This window comes from Phyllostomus hastatus, unplaced genomic scaffold, assembly GCF_019186645.2.
Source record: "Phyllostomus hastatus isolate PE091 unplaced genomic scaffold, TTU_PhHast_1.1 phas_scaffold_585, whole genome shotgun sequence".
Classification (NCBI taxonomy): Eukaryota; Metazoa; Chordata; class Mammalia; order Chiroptera; family Phyllostomidae; genus Phyllostomus; species Phyllostomus hastatus.
This window is the reverse complement of record NW_025334037.1, coordinates 3,831,193-3,856,492: the sequence shown is the minus strand read 5'-3', so window position 1 is coordinate 3,856,492 and position 25,300 is coordinate 3,831,193. Positions and strand designations below refer to the sequence as shown.

The following is a 25,300-nucleotide window of genomic DNA, read 5'->3' as shown; positions in this document are numbered from 1 at the left end:
TGGGCCGCTGGTTCCACCTTTGTTATGGGCGCATGACCCAGAACATGAACTTGACATAGGAGCAGCTTCGTCCCTGCTTCTATTCCTCAAGTGCATACGGCCTTAGCATGACTTATTCCAGGTCACCCCAAGGTGGACAATGTGAGAGCAGACTCCAGCATCTGTGTCAAAATCCAGGTCCTCCCATGGAACTAATCATTGACTGGGCCTCATTCTAGCTGTGGCTGGAATGGGCTGAGAATAAAAAAATCCAATCTGTCAACTCAGGGGAGGACCTGGGGTTAGAGTCAAGGTCCCTCACAGCTCTGAGTGCCATGGATACAGGCAGCTCCCACCCCTGACTGCTCATTCTGATGACTGGCTGGTAAAACCTGCAGACAGACACCAGGCATGCCTTATGAAAAGGAGGCAGAGACTACTTTTCATAGCGCTCCCTGCCCGGGAAAACGGAAGTGAAAGTTCCAGAGCTCATTCTAGCTCACTTGAGGAAATATCATTTTTCCAGAGCATTCCCTAACTCCCAGAAGAGTACATAAACTCATTCCACGGAGTCCAGACACACTCAGTGCTCAGGCCCAGACCCGGGAATTGCTTTTAAAAACAACAGGAGATGACCATGTGCTCAAAAGAAAACCATACTTTAAAAACTCATTACAAATGAAAGCAGGTTGAGAAACAGGATACATTACCCAATCCTAAAGAATCTCCCAGTAAAGGTTAGTTATTATAAAGGAGGGAGAAGAGCTTTCCAGTACAGAAATTTGGTAGACTCCAACTTGCCCCAGTGATCGAAATTACTATCACCAGTAACATACTAGTGGACAAGATGTCTGAGAAAAACACAGTATTACTTAGGTAGTGTTGTTTCCAAAAATGCATAACCTGAATCTAATTGTGAGTGTGGGGTGGGGGTGGGGGGTGGGAAACTGAGAGACTTTCTATGAACCAAATGGCCTGCACATGCTTCAAAAATGATGTCATGCAAAGAAAGGCTGAGGATTTGTTCTGTAATAAAAAGTCGCTAAAGAGACATGACAACTAAACACAGAACGTGAGAATATTAGGGTGACTGGGAAAACTGGAATAGAGTGTTTTTTTTTAACTATGAGACCCTGTCAAAAGTAGACAAGTATCAAGAATTTCATATGGTTTAACCTAACTAATGTATTATATCAATGTTAAAATTACCAGAATTTGATCATTGGATTGTGGCTATCTAAGGGAATGTGCTTGTTATTTAGAGATGTATGCTGAAGTACTCAGGGTGGAGAGAGAGGAGAAAAAAACCAAAAACCCACATATGGCCAAATGTTAACAACTGGTGTATGTGGGTGAAGAATATATGGGTATTCATGATAATATTCTTGCAACTTTTCAAAATAAATTAAGACAAATCCCAAGCAGTTCACCCCTCTGAACACAACAGAATCCCCTTCCTCCTGAAAGCCCTCCTGGCAATGCAGGGACTGAGCACTTGGAATGGTGGCTGTTGAATAGGGCCTGGCCCCCTATCCTCCACTCAGGGCTGTCACCTACCTGGGTTTCCAGTTCTGTGACCTCCAAATTCAGTTTATTCAGGTGTTTGTTCACAAAAGTGATGAGAGTCTAAAAAAAAAAGCACAGGCTGGGCATTGAGATGGAGACTCTCCCCAGGGCCAGACCCTTGAGGCCCCCTCTGTGACTTCACTGTGAGGCCCAGGACCAGTGTGATCACACAGGATGAGGCCCAGCCAAGAGCATGGGGCCTGGATCCCTGTGCTGAGCTGAGTGAGGGTGAGCAAGCAGCCTATGAGGCTCTTCGGCAAAGCCCCTGGAGTTCATAGGAGAGGACAGCCCCCAAGGATTTGCAGTCCCGTACACTATGTGATTCAAACTGTGAAAGGAGCTGGGGGTCCTGAGACGGTAGAGTGAGAAGTGGAGCTTCTGATCCCAGGCTCCAGGAGCTGAAGGAAATTTAGGAAGGGGACCCCTCTGAGTCCTTCCTTCCAGTTCCTTCTTAGGTGCCTGTGACTAGGGAAACAGAGGGAGGTCTGTGTGAAGAGGCAGGCACGGCTGGGGGTTCAGTAAGGGTGGACGACAGGGTGCTCAGAGTCTCAGAACCCAGAGAGACGCTATCATCAGATGGGAGGAGGAAGGGACTGGATGAGGTATCCAGTGAGAACAAGACAGGTAAAATGGACATCGAGCAGGAAAGCCCCATGTTTGCAGAGATCTGGTGATGAAACCAGTTTCAGGAAGCTTGAAAGCTGCAGGGATGGGTTTTCCTAAAAAGTTTTGCTACATCTCACTCCCCACCCCTGGCCCCCATCTTTTCCACCCCAGGCACCTCTTTCCCACCTTTTTCACCACGTTGAGCTTATCTGGTGCATGGTCGAACAAGGTGTCGAAGGCATCACGTTCTGAAAGAGAGAAAAATGTCCAGTGAAGCACAGAGCTGATTCCTGGTGGGAAGCCTACCCCGAGTCTGGGGCACATGGTTGGCTACAGATGCACATTCTCTGGGGTGTGAGGCTGCACTGGGAACTCCGGAAGCTCGTTTTCAGGCAGAGATTTGGGGTTCATTCTTACCTGATGAGCCTTGTGTGTGTATGTGTCCACCTTCTACGTCAACTCTCTGTTGGGCTGGGGTTGAGGGGCTCTGTCTGGCACTTTGACTTGGGACTGGTTGTTTCTCTTTGGTCTTTGTGTTCATTACATCATAATTTAGTCATGGTTCTAAAGTGTTTCTGAAGCTTTTTGGAGGTAGAATGTTATCCAAATATCAAGTCACTTCACCCCATAATTATCAAAACCAGGATACCCACACAACACATCCTGGTAGGGTGTATAAATAAGCAGATTGGGAACCACAGCGCCCAGGAGCAGATGCGAGCTCCTCCTCTTGAGTGATCTGGTCACTTCAAGGCTTTGCACTTCAGCTTCCTCTTGTGTGAGACATGGTCTTGAGAAACAGACCTCCTGGGTGTGTCATAGATGAGAGATGAGAATGTGTGTGCCTGTGCTGTGTAGACCGGAGTGTATACTGATCTGAATCGTTTTAGCATTATTGGAATCATTCAAAATATGCACAGTAAATACAGGATCAGAGGAAGTAGCAAAGCCATGCCCCCTGCAGGGTCTTTCCTTGCTATAGCCCCCATATTCTCTGAACTGAGAGGTGAAGTAATGGAGGGGTCTCAGGCAGCAAATGAGAACAGTCTCCAAGAGGAACCTGGGGCAGGGAAGGTTCATGGTCCTGGGGGTCCGTCTTTTTCTCCTCTTGCACCAATGGGCAAATCTGAGACTTCCAGGAAGGTGATTGTGATCTCTGACATTCACAGACTTTATAAACAAACCCAGAGTTCTGAGAACTGGAAGAGATAGGAGCTGTGATAAGAAAAGAGAAAGAAGGCAGCTTCTAGAAGGGCTGGGCAGAGTGGGTAGAGGAGACAGTCCAAGCGTGTAAATACACTTCCTTCCTTTAGTTTCACAATACACTTAAAGCAAGACTGCCCTGCAAATGCCCAGGACCCATCCAGAAGCCCAACAATGCCAATGGTCTGGTTACTTGCAAAAGGACGGCACAGCTGTGGTTAGTTTTCCTCTTCCCACCAGTAAGCTGACCCTTCCTCCCAAGCGGCTGTCACCAGGCTGGTGCAGACACACATGCAGAAAGCAAGCTGAGTGCCTGTTCTTTCCAGCTGCTGCAGAATTAACTAGACCCCTGTGGCAGCCACCAGCACCATAGGACAATTTTATATAACTTACCATGCCTTCCAGAAAGAGCCCTGTAGGAAAAGGAGAAAGAAAACAGCGTGAATCTTCTCGCCCTTGGTTGATAAGCCCCAAAGCTCTCTTGGCATTTTATTCTGTACTTAACAATTTCACTGCCCAGGATGCTGTGGGCATTAGCTTGGGGAGGTCAAGTTCTTCTTTCTCCTGTTTGTCCTATGATACCCATCAAACTGTATCTCGCTTTGGTCCAGGATAGTTATCTCAAAAAAGGCAGGAACTGGAATTGCACTTAGAGCCATGAAGCAGCAAAGTACTAAGAACAGAAGCATTAAAAGCAGACTACTTAGGTTTAAGTCCCACAGAGCCATTTGCTTGCTATGTGACCTTGAGCAAGTTACCAAACCTCTCTGGGTACCAGGTCTCTTATCTCTAGAATGAGGATAATGTTACACATCTCAATAGCATGTTGTGAGCATTAATAATTTAATATCTAGAAAGATTTTAGCATTAATTCCTGGTATATAGTAAATGCTCAATACCTTTTTTCTCAATATATTTTTCATTCTCATTAGTTTATTCCAACTGTGCATCTGTCACCCATTAAATGGGTGGGTAGTGCACTGGAAAGAATAACAAACTTGGAGTTAACTGTGGGATGGACCAGTGATAATGTCCCTCTCCATCTTTGGGCTGTGGGGTTTTAGGAGGTGTAATCATTGCTTCATGTGCGTATTACAAACAGCGATAGATACAAAAGGGCTTCATAAACTGTGCCGTGTTGTCATCCTTAGGAGAGTGTATCTGTTCATGTCTGTGTGGCAAGGTGGCAGAGAGGGACCATGGAAAGGACAGGGGCAGCTGAGGGGACTGCTCTGGAAACAAATGTCATGTTCCCCAATTTGGGAGCGTCTCACAGGCTGCTCTCAGATACGTCTGCCCTTTTCCAGAAGGTGAAATAGTGGGACATGGACAAGCCCAGCAAAGGACAGGGGAGGTGAGGGCAGGAGGGTAAGGAAATACTGCTCCCCTCACAGCAGGACTGAGCCAGGGCAGCTTTCTGCCCACCCCTCACAGATTCAAGGCCGAGAATCAATGTGCCTTGTACAGCAGCTGCCCCCTCAGCTGCTAGGTCTGGGCCCTGGAGTGACGTGGAGGCAGGCCATAAACTGGGCCTCTGGGGACGGGCCACCTCTCATCTCTGCCCTACCAGGGTCCTGAAATTCCCACAACTCCCGGGCCCTTTCTAAGGCACATGCATAGTGGGGTCCACACAGGAAGCACTCTGGACCCCCATCAGCCACCATGAGGGAGGGGGGAGTGAGTTTCTTCGAGTCTGGGCAAGGCTTGCATGGTGTGGGTCAGCTGTGAGTCAGCTGTGATGGGGGAAATGCCAGAAAAGACAGCAGTGAAGGGCGAGGGGAAAGGGGGGCAGGGCTGTTACCATGTTAAATCCTCTATGGTTAGCAAAATGTTCCCCACTTCAGAGATGAAGAAACTGAGGTCAGAGAGATTAGGAAACTCACAGGTGAGTAAAGTGGCAGAGCCAGAGTTTGAACTCAAGTCAGGCTGGCTTAGAGGTCCCTGCTCTTTTCACTTTGCTCTCCTTGTTCAAGGGAAGATAGAGGAAAGGTGGAGCAGGGGATGCTCAAACCGAACTTTACCTGGCTTTGCATGTGGCCAGGGCTCAGGCCTGCCCAGGGAGCTCAATCCCCTGCCCCCCTCCCACCCACACAGTCCTGCTCTTTCTGCCTATGACCCAAATGTGTCTTTCCCATGGCAAACCTCTTCCATCTTCTGATACTCCAATTCCTTAGGGTAAGTGAAAACAACAAAAGCACCACTCTCAGGTGGAGAGGGGCTTTCTGGGTCATGGCACGTGACCAAGTCAGATTCAGAAAAGGAAGAAAAATGTCCTTTTGAAGGTTAGCAGTTTAAATTCAATCCCATGTTTATAGCATGCCGATTTCACGCTGGTTGGCTTTGGGGGGCACACTTTTTTCCTGGCGTGCCACAAAATTAGAATTTTTCAATCATCACTAATTCTCTCTCCCCACTTCCCCACCCAAGTTTGTACCTTAAGCACTGAGAGGCATGTTTTGAATGCATGGAAAAGGCTAAACTATAATCATTGGCTGAAGTCTAATCCCTCTTGCACTCCCAATAAATGAAAACTAAATATCAGCAAATGGACGAATTTCGGAGAAACATCTGTGTTCCATTACAGAATCGCTGGCAACAATGGTGTTGACATACTCTGTGTTACCAGTTATTTCCTCTTGGATTTGCCGAGACTGGAGGATTCCTTCTCGTTTCTGAAACAGGGGTGGGGAGAAGGGTTGGGAGGAGGAGAGAAAAATATGCTTTAGAAAAATATGAAAAGCTGATTAGCATTCCTGATACTGAGAAAGTTACTGGTGTTAAGAAATGACTCTGGAGTTGAGAGACTTCCAGGAGAGAAACGAGGCCCCTGACTTCCCGGGCCGGACTGTACCATTTGTACTTAAGTGCAGTTCATGTTTAGTCCAAACAAGTAGGCTGTTTCTTGGATGGTACATCTTTTCTTTCTTTATTGGAAGACATTCTGCTGGAAGCACACTGTTTGCCTCCTGGAGTAATCCGCAGTAAACCGAATGGAAATGAAGGCCAGGGTGTGTCTGCCCTCCAGCTGGGGCCGCAGAGGGAAGCTGAGAAACACATTTAGCTGGGGGACTGGGGTGGAGGAACTGAGGCCAATTTGAAGAATTCAAATAGAGAGATTTTTTTTTGTTCTTCGTTTTTTGTAATGGGTAAATATGGGAGCTTTTAAATAACTAGTACAGTCCTCAGGTAACTAGCTTACTCTCTGAGAAAAGGTTAAATACTTTGGAGACCCACCCACCAATCTACCCAGTCATCCATGTATCTGACATCCCGGACCCTTTCTAAGGCACATGCATAGTGGGGTCCACACAGGCAGCACTCTGGACCCCCATCAGCTACCATGAGGGAGGGGGGAGTGAGTTTCTTCGAGTCTGGGCAAGGCTTGCATGGTGTGGGTCAGCTGTGAGTCAGCTGTGATGGGGGAAATGCCAGAAAAGACAGCAGTGAAGGGCGAGGGGAAGGGGGGCAGGGCTGTTACCATGTTAAATCCTCTATGGTTAGCAAAATGTTCCTCACTTCGGAGATGAAGAAACTGAGGTCAGAGAGATTAGGGAACTCACAGGTGAGTAAAGTGGCAGAGCCAGAGTTTGAACTCAAGTCAGGCTGGCTTAGAGGTCCCTGCTCTTTTCACTTTGCTCTCCTTGTTCAAGGGAAGATAGAGGAAAGGTGGAGCAGGGGATGCTCAAACCGAACTTTACCTGGCTTTGCATGTGGCCAGGGCTCAGGCCTGCCCAGGGAGCTCAATCCCCGCTCCCCCTTCCCCCCCCATACAGTCCTGCTCTTTCTGCCTATGACCCAAACGTGTCTTCTGTGTACAATCAGTCTTCTGTGTCCTAATCAGTGCCTTCTGTGTACAAGCCCCCATGTTGACCTTGGAGCAAACAGTATGGAATGCATGACATTGGTCCTGGACTCGAGGAACACAGAGTAAAACAGCATAGATGAAGCAGGTAGGTAAGCATTGTTTCCCCCAGCCAGGGGGAAGCCTGATGACCCAGTTCAGTTGAGATCACAAGGATCCCCTTTCAATCTCAAAAGTGTCATGGATTATAAATCATGTGGTCACCCTGTGCAGAAAGAAAGTGCTCAGTGCAGGACAAGAGCAGGCACTTTCAGTGGAGATGGTTGGGAAACCTTCCAAGGGGAGAGGTCCTTGACTTGGAACTTAAAGGACACACAGGATTTGGCTGGACACACAGGAGAGGCCATTCCAGTGGGGGAAGCTGAGCAAAAAAGCAGAGTGAGGAGAGCACAATGCGTTCAGGAGGCAGTTGGGAGGGAGGGTGCCATGAGTCAAAGGGGAGTCGACTGAGTGCTGGTTTAGCATTTAAACCCCATCACATGGGCATGGGGGCTAAGGAAGAAGCATGCGGATTTGGGAAGGCCTTCTGATGGGCGTGAGGAGGGAGATTCATTTTATCAGGTTCCCTCATAGTCAGTCAGCTGTACTTGGAGGGTGGTCTGGGCATGGAAGCAGTCGTCAGAGCAAACTCGTTTTCCACAGAGGCGGAGGTGAGTGTCCAGAAAGGACCCTCCAAGTGCTGGTGTCTCAATAGAAGCCTGCCTTCTTGACCCTCCTGCCAAAACTTCCAGAACATTCTCTTCCCATTCTCAACATACTAGTGTTCTTACAAAATACTTTGACAGAAGGAAAGGTAGAGCTGCATAAAGGCCAAGAGTATATCTGGATTAGACTAAGAAGAATGGATTATCAAAGCAAAAGAGGAAGTTAAAGACATCATTTAAAGGAGATCCAGTGACAATAAATCAGAACTTTTTCCAAATTCAGCTTTAACATAACGTAAAATTTTCACATGGGGCCGATGGAATCTGTGTCCTTGTCTTGCAAGGCCATTCACAAACATAAACTTCACCCTCAACATTATGCAGAATTAAATGCTTTTATATACCATAAGGAAAAGAAATCTGGGTTAAATAACCCCTCACACAGCATCCTGATTCAGCTCGCTCCATTATCTGTTCCCTAAGGAGCTCTCTGTAGTTCAGTGACTCACAGCCAATTTTGAGTCCTGCTTCTGTGCCTGTTTAACTTGATAAAGCAAAGTACCCCATCAAACCTGACATGCATTGATGCCATTTTATGTAATGTGTCCTCTTTTCTCCCTCATGCTAACAAAACTGCCTACAGGAGAAATTAAACCAACAACAGCCTTCAGATGGGCCATAATTGAGCTCAAAATAAGGCAGGAGGCATGGGCTGTTGTGACCACTGTTTCAAAATAGGAGCCCCCCTCTTCTGCTCAGATTTTGAATCATAATTTTAAAAAAATATAATGAAATGGATTCACACATTATTGATTGGTAAAAATAACACAGTAGAGACGGCCTGGATCCACTAGGAAGATGCTTGTACCAGCAAGCTCTGGGCTAGCCATGTATCCGTAGCAGACAGAAAATGCTTAGCACCATGTTTGACACAGTTGAGTGCTCAATAAATGAGGCCAATTAGTCCCTTTCAGTCAGCTGCACTTAGTGTCTGAACCACACACATTCGCATTGACTGTGGGCTTCTGATGGTGCTCTCTGCTGCTTATCTCTTGGCAGTCAGGGCCAAGGTGTCATATTCCCATTATACCCCCTCGATGCTTAGCAAGTCCAGTACCCAGAAGGTGTCAAAGAAATACTTTTTCATTAGGGCACAACTGAGCAGCTGACTGAGCAGCACCCCGAGTCTTCTTCCGTTAATGTCTGATCCCTGAAGGCTCGGCTCAAAGACCTTTTTGTCCTTGAAACTGGCCTGGTCTGGTGAGGCAAGCTTACCAGCCCTCAAAGCTCTTCCTCCCCAAGGGCCAGCAGAGCTGCCATATTGTGGTCTATTCCGGAACCTTGGAGACTCAGGGAGCTGTTTCTAAGCGGGGTTCTCCCTTGCAGCATGTTTATTTGGAAAAGAACAGATACAAGCACACAAAATGACAACCTTCTGCTAAATGGCATAGAGTTGGAAAATGAAATTGAATTTAAGTCTCTAACGGGGTTGGGGCAGAGTGAGATAGTCACAGGGCGTGTGCACACCCTCATTGTGGAAATTACACAGCCATGTGAGTGGAAAGCCCACCTAACGATCTGGAAAAGATGACTTGAGATCCCAGCTGTGCTTCTCTGGGTGAGTGAAAAGTGGCAGCACCCTCAACATGGGCACAGCCCGTTGGGGTCTCTCAAACACACACGTACCCACACCCTCACATTCGTCTGTTCCCAGTACACTCTTTACCCTCAAAATGATGATTCTCTATGGCTTGCACAGTACATGTGCACACACACACACACACACACACATCTTTCCTCCTGATCCTACTAGATACACCTCACAAACGTACACACCATACACCCTAAAATGTATGTTACATAGACACCTTCCTGAGAATGACATGTAAACCCCAGGTACATGCCCCACACAAGGCATTCCCATATACAAGCACACACTCTTCCGCACTTTGCACACTTACTAGAGAGATAAGTCCACACGCATCAGAAAGTTCAGTCACATGCTTCCCAACGTACAGCCCACCCAAGAACACCCGACACGCATTCAGCTGTCCTAACAAGCTACCCAGTGTGCCTTAGCTCTCATTGGAACTCAGCCTTCACACCTCTTTAAGGGCGCAGATGTTTGCAGGGGTTTGTGTCTTACCTGGACCACAACTACTTGGATGGAAACATGGTCTGGGAGTCGGATTGGTGCCCTGAAATATTGGGACAGAGCAACCAGCAGATGCAGGATGGCTACCAAGCTCTTGGCATGAACAGCTGAAATAAAAGATGATAAAAAAAATTAGAGGATCTTCTAGGTTCTAGGCAGATACAAGCAGAGGGTCCAAATGTAGCTGTACCACATTCATTGGTTCTTTTATCTCACCCACAGAATCAGGGGACAGACACCCTTAGTCATCACAGATGTCACTCTGGGCCCCCTCATTCTTGGCCAGGTCCCAAGGAGCTGCTTCTTAAAACATGTTATCGATGGGTTTTCAACGTAGTGCATCTCTACTCTAATCCAAGGTTCCCATAGAGACCCTGACAGTGGCTGAATTCTGAGCTCAGATCAGCTCTCCAACACATCCATGTTTTTGCTTACTCTATTTTAATAACCATGGACATGTCTGCTTTGCACCCTCCCTCTCTTCTGACTTGATCGTGAATGAACCCTTTGGGTTATTACCACTACCCTTGTTCCAAGGCTACGCTTAAAGCAGGCTCTCAATAAATGGACACTGAGTCAGGAACACTGGATCCCTTCTTTTGATCAGGTCTCTAAAGATCCCTGGAGAAAAGCATGAAAGATATCTACAGGGCTTTGTGCTCTCTTGAGTGTCATGTATGGTCAGGGTAGGCAGTGCCCCTTAGGGAATCACTAGGAGGGAATGTTTATGACCCAGTTGGCCTCTGTAACTACTGAGCAATGTGCTGGATATTAAGCCATTTATAGAGAAAGCTGGGCAACTTCTGGGTTGTAGTTTTCTCAGTAGAAATGAGGAGAAAAAGACTGTGATGTAATCGGGCACATACAGGAGAGTTTGAGTTCTGACTCGACAACTCTACCCTTTATTTACAGCCTGTAAGACCGTGGGTAGGCCACTCAAGGACTCTGAGCCTCAATCTGCTCATCTTCACAAATGGGGATAACTGTGCCGTTGCAGCAATATAAGTTGTAAGAATTTCCAGAGGTAATGTAGACAAAGCTCCTAGCCCATATATAGCAGATGCCTAGGAATGGTGGATAATTTTTACTATAATTTGAGAAAGTGCCTGGCATTGAGGCAATTGAACCATGTCAACTTTCTCCCTTTTGTTTCTCATACAAGGGAAGAGTCACCAGATACTTGACCTGTCTTCACAGTCCTTCCGGCCTCATGGTTCTTTGTAACAGGGGCACTTAAGGAAAGAACAGAAAGTGCCCATTTTTTTTTTGTACTTAGCATGATCTGGGCCCACTATTAGAGTGTCTGTGCTAGGATTGATGAGCCTGCTCCACAGAAGCTTTGAGAAATCACCAAGAAAAGGAAATGATTCAGACATTCCTTGGGAACTCATTAGAGTTTCTTGTTATCACTGCTACTTCAAAGAAGGTTTTCTACTGACTGTGAACAGCAGCTCAACACCACCATCAAACAACAAATGATCTGCTTCTAACTCTGCCTTCCAGAAGTTTTCAGTTCTGGGCTTCTGGCCATTGTCAAAGTTTCACCCATAGTTATAGCCTCAGAAAAGGCTCCCAGTGTGGGACTGACCCACTGACGTGGTGTGCTCCCCGATGCTCTCAGAACTGCCACACCATCAGTCTAGTTACTGGGGGTTGTAGGATGCATGCCACCTCTCTCCCTTTTCATGACAAAACATAATGTTCGAGGAGCTGCGGTTCAAAAGGTTGTTCTTATACATTGGTGACATTGTGCGTCATCTTGACTGTCATGGTGAGCAATAGATAGAGCTGTGTCGTAAGCACCACACAGATGCCAGACTCTTTCAATGAGTGCTCCCTCCTCCTGGGAATCGTTTTCAAAAGAAATAATTACAGTTTCTTTCTCTCTCTCAAACACACATACTACATATACAAAGTTGTTAAATATTGTGTAATGCATTATCACTGAAAAAAATCTGGACACTAGGTCCAACAGCAGGAGGATGGTTTAGACCAGTGTTTTGTTTTGTTTTGTTTTTTTAATTAAGCAGAGAAAATGTTTGTTCTAAAAGTTATTAGGTAAAATGGATGAAAAAAATATATATCTGCTCTGATTCCTGAGTGCTAACTGCAGCCTGCCACAGCTGCTTCTCCTCACCACTGTTACCCCGTACGGAAAGTAACACAGTGTCCTCAGAAACGACTGACCGGGAGAGATAACAGAGCGGAGGGAGGGACGGAGCTTCCCCCAGGGCCTGTGCCTCCCACATTCCTCATGAAAGGAACCACTGCTGCTGCTGGTTCACAAGCCCAGCAGTCCTCAGAGGCCCGAGACATCCCAGGGAGCTAGTCATCGAGGTAACTCTTCCCTCCAACCTAGTAATTTATCTCAGTTCTGGAAATCTATGACAGGGATAATTCAAGAGAAGCAAAATGAGACACAACCTAAGACATTCAACTTGGCACCAGCTGAGATTAGCAACAGGCTGCCAAACGTCCTAAATGGATCAATGTCAACGACAAAGAGTTTAAGGTAACTATGGGATATCTACCCCATGAAATAGAGCAGTTATAAAAAAAATGAAGACCACATGGGAATACAGAAAATACGTATGACTTACTCTTACGTGAAAATAACAAAACACAAGATGTACCTAACTTCATCAGGTAAAAGTAGGCATTGATAGAGGCAGGGCTGGGCAAAGATGAAAACAGCCAGACAAGAGTGGTAGAATGAGTGATTTACTTTACTCATGCACATTTTCCATAAGAAATGAAAGTAAACGTGAAACAAATCATTCAAAGCCAATGATGGTCCTCATGAGGCTTTTAAAAATTCCATTCTTTTATCTTAGCCTTCCCCAAATTGGGTTCCCTGGTAAGTTAAAAAGTGTTCTGTTTCATCAGGAAGGGTGCGTGGAGATGGTACTCACTCAGAGGTATGGAAAATAGAATAAAAACAAACAAGCAGGGGTCTTGGTGGGAGGACTTTAATGCTTATGACTTTATGTCTTAATGCTTCTAAATGTCATCGATTTCCAAAATGTAGATACATTTCTCAAACTAGTGATCAAGTCTTTTTTTCTCTCCCACTGAACACTATTAGGATTCCTGAGACACAGGCTAGGTAGCACCCAGGGCCCAGAGACATGGCCTCCCCCGCTCCTGCCCTCATTCCTCATCGTCTCCCTCAGCACAGGACGCCCTGTTCCAAGTGCTGTGAGAGGCAGCTCATCGCACTGTGCAAGCAAAGGTGTAATTACGCTGAAGGAGGTACTTGGCATCTTACCTCCAAAGTCAGATGTGAGAAACCTGCTGAAGAGATTGTGACTGGCAGCTACTGGGGCTCTAAGTTGAGAGGTAAAGATTCCTTTTTCTTCACCAAGTCTGAAAGGTGTTTTTATGGGGGATGTGTCCATTTTAGGTTTTATAAATTGGATGCAATCAGATATAATATTAAACCCTTTCATACTTAAAACAAAGGCAAAGAACACAATCTAAATCACTTTATCAATATAAATTCACACTTTTATCTATTGCAAAGAGCAAAACAACTCTGGACTCCCTATGGGAAAGAATGTCACTGTGGAGTCACCCAATTTGCTGACTTAATGTTGGTTTTGATATGGCCTCATTAAGTCCAAATTAGACATCCAGACCCTTGGGGCAGCAAAGAAGTAAATAAAAGGTTTATACTTTCTGAGATCTTCAAGCTACCTAGCTGTGAAACCTGAATTTAAAAATCATTCCAGCGCCTACAACCTCAGCCATACCCTTTTTATTTCCCCAGAAAATGAGTGAGTGAGAGGAAGCCTGAGGGCTTTGTCCCATTTCCTTGCTCCCTGGCTTCTCCATTGCCCGAATTTAGGGATCTCAGGTTCCTGAAGCCCCTACAAACTGGAGACAAGAGCATTCTCAGAAGGTTGGGCTGGGGTGCAGAAGTAGCTGAATGAATATGAGTTTTCTTCCTCTCCCAGTCTTACAGGAGCTTCTACAGAAAGGCACACTGGATTTGACATTTGTTACTTGCGCCAGAAGTATGGAGGACACGTTCTGTGTGTGTGAGAGGTGTCCTCCCTTAGGAAGGTAAATGGGTGTGCACCCACCACGCAGCAGTTTGCTGGATGGCTTCTTGGGGAAACCACAGTAGAGACCAGAGGCGTCATTTACCAGACCCATTTTTCTTCGTAAAACTCACAGTCCACATTCCACTTGATGCTTCTGGGGGGAAGTTTCAGGGTTTCATTGATCTTCTCCAGGACAGTCTGCAGCTTTTGCTTCTGAGCAATCTCAGACTGGGTGACCTCAGCAACGTTCAGCTTCTCACTCTCGAGTTTCTCTGGCGGGACAAGGAAACAAGAATAGCTGTGATCTTTGCCCACAGACAACCCTAATGCAAGTGCCTGTCCTCACTCACTCACTCACTCACTCACTCAAGTACACATAAGCATATTTTGTTTTATTGCAGTTTGCTCTATTGCTCTTCATAGATGTTATGGTTTTTACAAAATGAAGGCAGGACCCAGCAAAAAGATTACGACTTGCTTTATTGCAGGGATCTGGAACCAAACCCATACTACCTCTGAGATATGCCTGTCGATGAGGGACACTGGTGGGGCCAGTATTGTGAAAACCTTGTGATCATGCCCAAATCCCCAAATTATAAGATCTGAGGACCTTTGAAGTGGGAACTTTACCCCAATCCATCACATTTATTTTCATTTTTTAAAAGATTTTATTTACTTATTTTTAGAGAGAGGGGAAGTGAGGGAGAGAGACATCAATGTGTGCGAGAAACATGGATAGGTTGCCTCTCACATGCCAACTGGGGGACCTGGCCCGCAACCCAGGCATGTGCCCTGACTGGGAATTGAACTGGCAGCCTTTTGGTTCACAGAGCCAGCGCTCAATCAATCCACTGAGCCACACCAGCCAGGGCAGTCCATCATATTTAAACTCCTTTTTTCTATCATTCTGGGTTCTCCCTCTTCTTCCTTTTTTTATTTCTCCCTCCTCTTTTCAATTTTGCCTACTCCAAGGATAGCTCTGTGCCCCAACTGGAAAGCCTTCTGTGCTTCCCCGGGCAGCAGTCAAGTCCTTATTCAAGGCATTGTGTACATTCCTTGTAGTATAAGTGTCACACTGAATCATATTTATCTGTTTGAAGGACGTTTTTCCCTTTAAACTCCACCTGGAAAGTAACTCATTTGGCATGTTCTATTTCATCAATTCTAAGGCACACTTTTTTTTTTTTTAACATTTTAACAATCCTGAAATCAGGTTGTGTCTTAAAATTGATGGCATCCTACCAATGCTGTCAGGCAGATGGAAGAGATGAACATTTTCACCTCTTCCACACTGTGTGTTCAGTCATCGTTCTGCATAGCGTGGCCACTTCCATCAAACAGCTTACAGGAGCAGTTTCAAAAACACTGAATATAAAAATGCTAAGCAATAAGAAAGCCTTGTAATAGTCATTTTTTCTCTTTTTGAGTGGCACTTATATAATGGTATGTTTTAAAATCAATGGTTACAGTATGTAATACTATAACCCCTTATTGTTTAAAATAATTAGACTGTGTTTTGTCTTTATTCATTCTAAATTCCTATGTTTATCCATTAAAAAGAACAACTGGACTCCCTAATGAGAAATATATTATTTCTTTAGATTCATCTAAATTGCCCTCTACAACTCCTTCAGGATTAACAGAATTGACACTTTGAAACGTATTTAAAGTATTTTACCCTCATTTTTAAGGGCTGTCATACAAAGTAATTAAACTTTACCATATATCAGTGATTACCCTATTGCTTGCATTATTCATTTTATTTTTAAGTAGCTCTAGCTGATCCCAGGCAAATGCCCCTGGGTGATTCGTCAGGGATAATGGGGTTGCTCATTGGAGAGTTTCTGCAGCTTCTGTGGATTTAAGATTTCTTTTCAGCAGTTTAATAGGATGATCTCAAGCTATTCTTATCTCTGATGCCCCAAACTATTATCTTTCTCGTTAGCTGCCTGAAGCCATCATTCTGTATTTCTAAAGTTCAGGGATTTAATAAGCATATACTATCTCAATGTCTTCCTCTTGAAGACTTGTTAAATCTTGAAGAGAACTTTGCATGCCTTTTTCATTTTTAGGATGTGAATTCTTATCTTGGATCTTCTGCCGCTGAGGAAATGACAAGCTGTTTTCCCGTGACACTGCAACTACAACTTTGGTAGTTTGGTAGAAGCTGCCCAAAGTGCTACCGAGCACCCTCAGGACAACCCCCAGAGGCTGTACCTCCCGAGGAGGGTCACATTACAGTCTGTCCAGTAAGTCAGGGTGCACCTCCAGTTCTGGGGAAGTAGGTTACCTGGCTGAGTTCATAGCCGGTAGCGGCAAGGAACCAGGTGAGAGCCACAACAGCTGTTGCCCAGACTCCACTTTTACTAAATGTAGGTCCACACAAGACAGAACATTACATTACTATTCTATCCTCTGTAACATCACACAGAATCAACACACAATAATCAATGGGGGATTAATGAACTCGAGTCCCAGAGTTTCAGGCCAGGTCCAGGAGACAGTGCAGCAGGTGGTGAGCCATCAGCATCTTGCAAGGAAGATCTCCACTGACTAGATCCAAGGCCGAAGCCCAGTCATCTGTAGGACAAGCAGGTGTCTTAGTCGAATTGGAGTGGTGCCTCAGGTGGTGTGGAAGTTCCAGAGCTCAGGCAGGCAGAGCCTCCAGTGGTGTGCTGCCCAGGGTAGCGTGGAACAGCATCTCGTGGTGGGAGATTTGCTGTCTCCGTGGTCAGTCTGAAGTCCACTTCAATTACACCCAAATTCTTGGCACCTGATTGAGCTGAAAATTCTGTGGCTTGGGGCCAAGAACCCCCAGTACTCTATCAGTAGGTGTGCCCTGTTTTGCAGATGCATCTGTGGATATGCTGCCCTGGCAGGCATTTGGCAGGGTGCCTGGCGTGACGTAGGTAGTTTCCTTCTTGAACCAAAGTATCATGAGAGACTGACAGCCATCGTCATTGACATGAGTGACATCATTTTGTTTTATATACTTCAGCCTATCTTGATGGGACCAGCACCATTTTATTGGTACTGCTCTCCACATTTAAGAAAACTTGTGAAGGCTTATCTTGGCTCAGAGGAAAAGACTGCTGGGACAGAAGGCAACTGTCTTGAGAGTGGGCTGGGGAGGAAAGGAAGGGAGGAGTGGCAGCATGAGAGCTACTTTTTTTTGCTAGCCGTATTGTATTATATTATTGCCTATGAATTTTCACATTCACAACCTGCTGGCATTGGACATTTCAGAGTGAATATCTTAGGTCTCTGAGTTTGTTTTCTAGGTCAATAGGTTCGTTTTGTACTGTTGATTCATTTTGTTCTCATTTTTTAAAAAATTGGAGTTTATACGACCTACTGGAACACTCATTGTTTTTCTGTTTCCACCAATAGTTTTAAGTGGTCTATGATACCAGAATCATAATGCATTCTTCCTAAAATTAAAAAGAATCATTTTTTTAAGCATCTGGCATTGTTTATTCAGAAGTGCTTTTAAGGCGTTGCTTTATTTCTTTTGCATTACTAATTTTTTAGAAAATGAAATTCTGCTTTAATTTTTTCTATTTTATTATGCTTTGGGATTTTTCTTTTTGCTTTTAATTTTCATTGCTGGGTATTTTATTTTAGGCATTGGCATTGTGTGGACTTGAGAGAATATCTTGAGTAACCCTGATTAGCCATGTTAAGTATATCTTTTTATGTTCCTAATGTACAGTATAACTCAGAGTTTTCTCTATTTCTCTCTCATGAGTGAAAGTGAGATTATAGCATATACATTTTTTCTGCTACAGGTTTTACCACTCAAGGCCATGAGTATGTTCCTATGTCAGTATATACAGATGTAACTCATCTTTGTTGTTGTTGTATTTTTTGATTACTTTCACCCTCATGCCCCTGTCTCTGGCAACCACCAATCTGGTCTCTGTACCTATGAGCTGTTTTGTTTTTTTTTTCAGTTTGGCATATAAATGAGATCATACAGTATTTTGAATTATTTCACTCAACATAATGCCCTCGAGGTCCATCCATGTTGCTGCAAATCACAGGATTTTTATTCTTTTTTTTATGGCAAAATAAAATGTCATTATATACAAAAATCACATTTTCTTTATCTGTCCATCCATTGATAAACGCTTCAGCTGTTTCCGTAGCTTGGCTGTTGTAAATAACCCTTCAAGGAATGTGAGGGTGCGCTTATCTTTTTGAGTTAGTGGTTTTGTTTTCTTTAGATAAATAAGTACCCAGAAGTGGAGTTACTGGGTTATATGGTAGTTCTATTTTTAATTTTTTGAGGAACCTCCATATAATCTTCTATAGTGGCTGTACCAATTTACATTCCCACCAACAGTGCACAAGGGTCCCCTTTTCTCCACATCTTTGCCAATACATTTCCTGTCTTTTGATAATAGACATTATAATAGGTATGAGGTGACATCTCATTGTGGTTTTGATTTGCATTTTCCTGATGATTAGTGACATTGAGCACCTTTTCAGGTACCTGTTAGCCCTCTGTATGTCTTCTTTGGAAAAAGTTGATCGAGATCTTCTGCTCATTTTTTAATTTGATTGTTTATTTTTGCTATTCAGTTGCTTGAGTTTATATATATTTGGATATTAACCCCTTATCAGATGTACCATTTGCAAAACTTCTTTAATAGGTAGCCTTTTCATTGTATTGATGGTCTCCTTAGCTGTGCAGAAGTTTTTTAGTTTTATGTGTGGCATTTGTTTATTTTTGCTGTTTTGTTTTTGGTGTTAAATCCAAAAAAATCATTGCCAAGACTAATGTCAAAAAGTGTACCATGTATGTTTTCTTCAAAGAGTTTTATGATTACAGATCTTATGTTCAAGTCTTTAATATATTTTGAACTAGTTCTTGTGTATGATGTAGAGTAGTGATCCAGGTGTATTTTTTCACATGTGGTTGTCAGGTTTTTTCAACACTATTTATCGAAGATACTGAATATTCTTGGCATTTTTTTTTGTCATAAAATATGTGTGGCTTTATTTCTAGGCTTTCTGTTCTGTTCCAATGATCTATGTATCTGGTTCTATGACAATACCATACTGTTTTGACTACTATAACTTTGTAATATAGTTTAAAATCCAGAAGCGTGACGTCTTCAGCTTTGCTCTTCTTTCTCAAGATTGTTTTTGTTATTGGTGGTCTTTTATGGTTCCATACAAATTTTAGAATTTTTATTCCATTTTCATGAAAAATTCCATTGGAATTTTGATAGGAATGTTGAGTCTGTAGGTTGATTTGGTTAGTATGGACATTTTAACAATATCATTTTTTCCAATCCATGAACACAAAATATCTCCTATTTATTTGTGTCTTCATCAATTTCATTCATCAATTTATTATACTTTTTAGTGTACAGGTCTTTTACTTCCTTGGTGTTTTATTCTTTTGATGCAATTGTACATGAGGTCATTTTTAAAATTTCTCTTCCTGACAGCTATTAGTGTATAGTAATGCAACAGATTTCTGCATATTGATTTTGTATCCTGCAATTTTACTGAATTGATTAGTAACAAATAGTTTTGGGGGGAGTAGATATAGGGTTTAGATTCTATAATATGTCATCTGCAAATACTAACAACAGTTTTATGTCTTTCTTCCTGATTTGGATGTTTTTATTTCTTTTTCTTGCCTAAGTGCTCTGGCTAGAACTTCCAATACTATGTTGAATAAAAATGGCTAGAGTGAGCATCCTTGTCTTGTTCTTTATGTTAGAGGAAAAGCTTTCAACTTTTCACCATTAGCTATGGGCTTGTTATATATAACATTTATTATGTTGAGTTACCTTCCATGTATACCCTTTTTTTTTGGAGGACTTTTTTAAAATCATAAATTGATAATTTTGTCAAATGCTTTTCTGAATCTATTGAGATATGCTCTTTATTCTTAATTTTGTTAATGTGGTGTATATCATATTGACTGATTTGTGAATGTAGAAATATTCTTGCATCCCTGGAATAAAGAAATATTCTTGCATCCCACTTGATCATGAGGTGTGATCCTTTTAATGTATTGCTGAATTCAGTTTACTAAAATTTTGTTGAAAAATTTTGCATCTGTGTTCATCAGAGGCATTGGCTTATAATTTTCTTTTTCATTTTATTTTACAATGGTATTCAATATTAGTTTCAGGTGTATAGTGAAGTGGTTAGACATTTATATAATTTATGATGTGATTCCCTGGTAAGTCTAGTACCCATGTAACACCATGTATAGTTAATACTTTCTTGTGGCATCTTTGTCTGGTGTGGGTAACAGGGTAATGCTGGTCTTGTAAAATGAACTTGGAAGTGTTCCCTCTTCTATTTGGGGGAAGAATTTAAAAAGAATTGGTATTAAATCTTCTTTAAATGTTTAGTAGAATTCACCTGTGAAGCCATCTAGTCCTGAGCTTTTGTTGGTTAGGAGGTTTTTTTTATTGATTCAATCGCCTTATTAGTAATTGGTTTGTTCAGATATTCTATTCCTTCATGATTCAGTCCTAGTAGGTAGTATGTTTCCAGGAATTTATACATTTTTTCTAGGTTGTTCAATTTGTTGGCATATAACTGTTCATAGTAGTCTCTTACAATCCTTTGTGTTTCTGTGGTGTCAGCTGTAATGTCCCCTCTTTCATTCCTGATCTTATTTGAGTGCCCTTCCTCCACACCCCTCTGTTGAATCTGATTAAAGGTCTGTCAATTTTGTCTACCTTTTCAAAAAATCAGCTCTTAGTTTTATTGATCTTTTCTATTGTCTTTTTTGTCTCTTTATGATATGTCTCACTCAAACATGTACCACGAGTATCTTTCTACATCAGTAGACATCAATATAACTCATTCTTTTACAGGACTCAGAACTTGTTCAATCATTCCCCTGTCAGGTTATATCCCACTTTTTTTTTAAATTGGTAATAAAGTTTCAATAAACATTGTATGTGTGTGTGTGCGTGTTACCAACTGATTATTGCTGGTGGAAAGAGAAACTGTTGCCTTGCCTTACAGATGAATATAGCTACCTTATCAAATTCCCTTCATAGTTCTACTGGGTTGGCCAAAAAGTCCCTTATGTTTTTTCCATCAAATAAAAGACACAATTTTCATTTTCATCAGTAACTTCATTGATGTGGATATTTTGAGTAGGTTGGCTATCTCTCGCTATTGTCTTCTAGTGGGTAGAGGCCAGGGGTGCAGCTAAACATCTTCCAATGCATAAAACAGCCCTGTTGCAAAGAATTATCTGGTCAAAATATCCACAGTACTGAGGAACATCACAAACCACTTTTGACATGTTTGATCTGTTACCACATCTTCTCTAAATATGGCACAAATCTTTTTTTTTGCATTTCAGTTGTGTTTTTACCTTTCTTGAAATAATAAAGCATAATATGCCCAAAATATTACATTTCTTCTTCCATCTTCCATATTAAAATGGCCACACAAAAATTCACCAATTTTGGTAAGTTTTTTTAAAAATGCATGCTGATGTAAAATTCAATTTAAGAAAATTGTTTTGAATAAAGTTAAAGACAAGTAAGCACTACTAGAGCCATAGAACAGAAAAAAATAAATGTACTTTTTGGCCAACCCAATATTATTATTTGAATTTTGAGCATTTTGAAGTATGCAAATAAAATAAAACACTGTCATCTCTATTTTGTAAGCCTATATCACTTATTTCAATTTTATGATATTTTAAAAGATTTAAGAACCTCTTCTGTTATACCTAATCCCTACTTTATTTTTAAAATATTCAACCCTCAAAATTTAAGAGATCCACTCAAATATTTCTATAGTTCAATAATAATATCATTCCCTGTTGCTAAGGATTTAAAGGTAATTTGTTTTTCAAGACTCCTGGTTTCCCTCTTTTGTTCTTTATTAGGCAAATTTTAGCTAGTGCTATGAAAATTTCCTATTGCAGAAATTTTAGTCCTCCAGGAAATTGTTCCTCTCATGTTTCCATAGTTCTGAAAATTGTTCATCATTAATTTAACTTGTTATAAAATAATAGGCATAATTTTGCTTTTTAGAAAAATTTTTTCAGATAAAATTATTTTGTGAATCTTTCAGCTGTTTTTGAAGTTAGCACCCAAATATGATTTTGGAGAGATTATTTTTAGATAAAATGAAATAGTATTATTCAAAATTCTACAGTATCAAATACAGGGAAGAAAAACTCCATTACTCTGAGTGGCAGAAGAACTGAGATGTTCTAATGAACACAGGTGCCATATAAATCATACTGCGTTGATATAACCGCCCTCAAAGAAGTAGAATACATAAAATCCTCTTTCCAGCATGAGTGATTCCTGAGTTACTATATTTGTGTTTCCAATTATATGAGGAGGGTTCGTGAATTTTTTTTTTTATTGCATCATGGTCAGAAAATTTGGTCTGTGTACTAGTTTATTGAGACTTACTTTGTGGACACAGTCAAATTTTGTTCTAAGTATTCCACGTGCAGTTGAAAATAATGAGAATATTCCAGCTTTGAAGTGTGGCTGGCTAACTGTAGTGTCCACATCTTTTCTATCCTTATGAACTTTTTTGTTAATGTGTTCTTAAGAGAAATATGTTAAAAATCCACCACTGTGATGGCAGATTTGTCAAATTCTTGTATTTCTGATTGTCATTTTTATTTTTTGTGTATCAATATTTGGTGCACAAAAGTGCATTTAGATTTGAAATGTCTTGTTTTCCTGGTCACTTGCAACTGTAAGTGACCCCTGGGTAAGAAAGCCTCCTACCCCTGCTTTCTTTCAATTAGTAATCATCTAGTATATATCATTATTTCCACTGCTTTTCTTCCATCATTTCTGTGTTCTTGTGTATTATTAAGACTGTCTCTGTAAATAGCATGCAACAAGATTTTGTTTTGTTATTTAGTTTGACAATCTTTGTCTTTGAAATGGATCAAGTCAATTTACACTTGATTGGGTTTACCACTGTACTTGAACTCCCTTCTACCGACTTATTTATATCATCCTGCTTTTCTAATTGTTATCACCCTTACATCCCTGCCTTCTTTGGATCAGCACTTCTATTCCTTCTCATTTAATTTTCTCCCCATGACTAGTATGGAGGTAACACACACTATTTTATTACTTGGGTGGCTACCTCAGAAAACTAATCATGTGTATGTAATGTAATAGAATCTTAAGTTAATTAGAATCTTTATCAACATACTAAATAGTACAAGGACCTCAGCACACTAACTTCAATGTCACTCTGACTTAAGTGCTATAATTGCTATAATTTTCTAGGGCTCTGATTCTATCTTAATATTCTAAATTAACATATTAGACATTATTGTGATTATTTTATATTTATTCAATTATTGCTTCAGTCTACCCACCGTGCTCACCATTTTTTGTTACATTTCAGATCTTTCTTTTGGGTTCATTTTCCTTCTTCTTGGAGCACATCCTTTCCAAATTCCTTTTAGTGAAGCTCTGTTGGTAGTTGAGCTTCTCAGTTTATTTAAAATGCCTTCATTTTCTCTTAATTTTTAAGATTTTTTTTTTCTGGGTATTAACCTGTAAGTCGACAATTGTTCCCTGCACTTTGAAGATTTCTTTTAAATATTTTTTGGCATTTGTTCCTGAGGAAAGACAGCTTTCAGTACGTTGTTCTTTTATAGGTAATCTATTTTTTCTCTCTGCTTTTAATCATGTCTGTGACTTCAGTGTTTTTAGGTTTCATTAATTTTCATTATGAAGTATATAGGTATAGATTTCTTGTTATTTATCTTGTTTGGGATTCCCTGAGCTTCCTGAATCTGAAAATTCCATCTTTCCTCAATTCTAAAAAATCCTCAGTTATGTCTTTAAATATTGCTTATACTCTATCATCTTTCTCCTCTGCTAGAATTCCAATGAGCCTTAATGTTGCATCTCCCTTAAAAAAATCTGTTTTTTAATTGTTTTTCTATCTTCCACACTGTTGTTTCTGGGTATACTGCATTCTGGGCAATTTCTCCAGCACCATCTTCTAATTTACCCAATTCCTTCCTCAGCTGTGTATCCGCTGAGATTTCCAATTTCATAATTACATTTTTTTTCAGCTCCAGAAGTTCTACTTGTTTCTCTTTCAGATCTACCTGCCCAATTTTGATAGTTACTTGTTCTTTTATCATCCTTCCAATGGCATTTTTAAACTTTTACTTTGACATATTAAACATACTTTATATTCCATAACTGATCAGTTGCTAACATCTGTAACAATTGTGACAGGGCCTACAGTTTACTGTTTCTGTTGACGCTTGCTTATGGAAGCTTGCTTCTGTTTGGTGATTTCTGACTTTAAGCTCATTTTCTTTGGGCTCATTTTCTCTGGATTTTATCTCTGGGAGTTCTTTGTGACCTTGTTTTAAAATTCATTCCTCTAAAAGGACATATTTTTGCTTCTGCCTTGGACAGCACTAAAACTTGGCTACATTTTAACTACATTTTAGCTTGGGGCTTTTAAGTACAAAGCATTAGTGTGAATCCTAGTCCTAAATCTATGTGAGAACAGAGATTTGATAAGTAATTATCAAGTTCAGACTTCTTTTTCTTTTTCCACTCATATCCAAGTTTGAGATATTTATCTTTATTGCCTCTCTCTGTGGCTCCACATTTTCTTTTTTTTTTAAATGTTATTTATTTCTTTTTAGACAGAGGGGAAGGGAAGGATGAAGAGAGGGAGAGAAACATCAATGTATGGTTGCCTCTTGTATGCCCCCACCAGGGACCTGGCCCACAACCCAGGCATATGCCCTGACCGGGAATCGAACCATCAACCCTTTGGTTCGCAGGTTGGCACTCGATCCACTGAGCCAGATCAGCCAGGGTCAGATTTTCTAGTTTACCCTCTGAAAGGGTTGTTCTTCATAGAGCCTGACTTTATTCATGGGTCTCTTTTCCAGTCCCCTTTCCTGCTTAGATTCTATACAGGCTTTGTCTGTTGACACTGTATGCGTGATCCATTAAACTCAGGCTATAAGCCATTAGAAATTAACGCTTATCTCACTGGATTTACACTTTATTGTTTTTGGCATTAGAAGAATTTCCTTCCCTTCCATACCAGTTTAGTCATGTGACACAAAAATATTTGTTTAAAGACTTAACCAAATTTTTAAAGTGCACAGAACCAAGAGACTTTGTCTGAACATCTAGTTAGCTATATATAATATTGAACAGAAAATTAATTTTCCTGTCTTATTATATTAACTAGTATGTTGTCCAAAACACTTACA

General features: G+C 41.6%; 1 protein-coding gene across 1 annotated transcript in view; it reads right to left on the bottom strand.

Moving 5' to 3' along the window:
* Positions 1-25,300, bottom strand: part of PARVA (parvin alpha) — a 155,674-nt gene that overhangs the window by 16,724 nt on the left and 113,650 nt on the right. Inside the window, exons 5-10 of the mRNA XM_045825530.1 lie at positions 14,193-14,333; positions 10,007-10,122; positions 5,968-6,026; positions 3,748-3,767; positions 2,338-2,399; positions 1,537-1,605 (exon numbers count right to left, since the gene is read on the bottom strand). Coding sequence (XP_045681486.1) covers positions 1,537-1,605; positions 2,338-2,399; positions 3,748-3,767; positions 5,968-6,026; positions 10,007-10,122; positions 14,193-14,333 — 467 coding nt within the window. The remainder of the gene's footprint in view (positions 1-1,536; positions 1,606-2,337; positions 2,400-3,747; positions 3,768-5,967; positions 6,027-10,006; positions 10,123-14,192; positions 14,334-25,300) is intronic.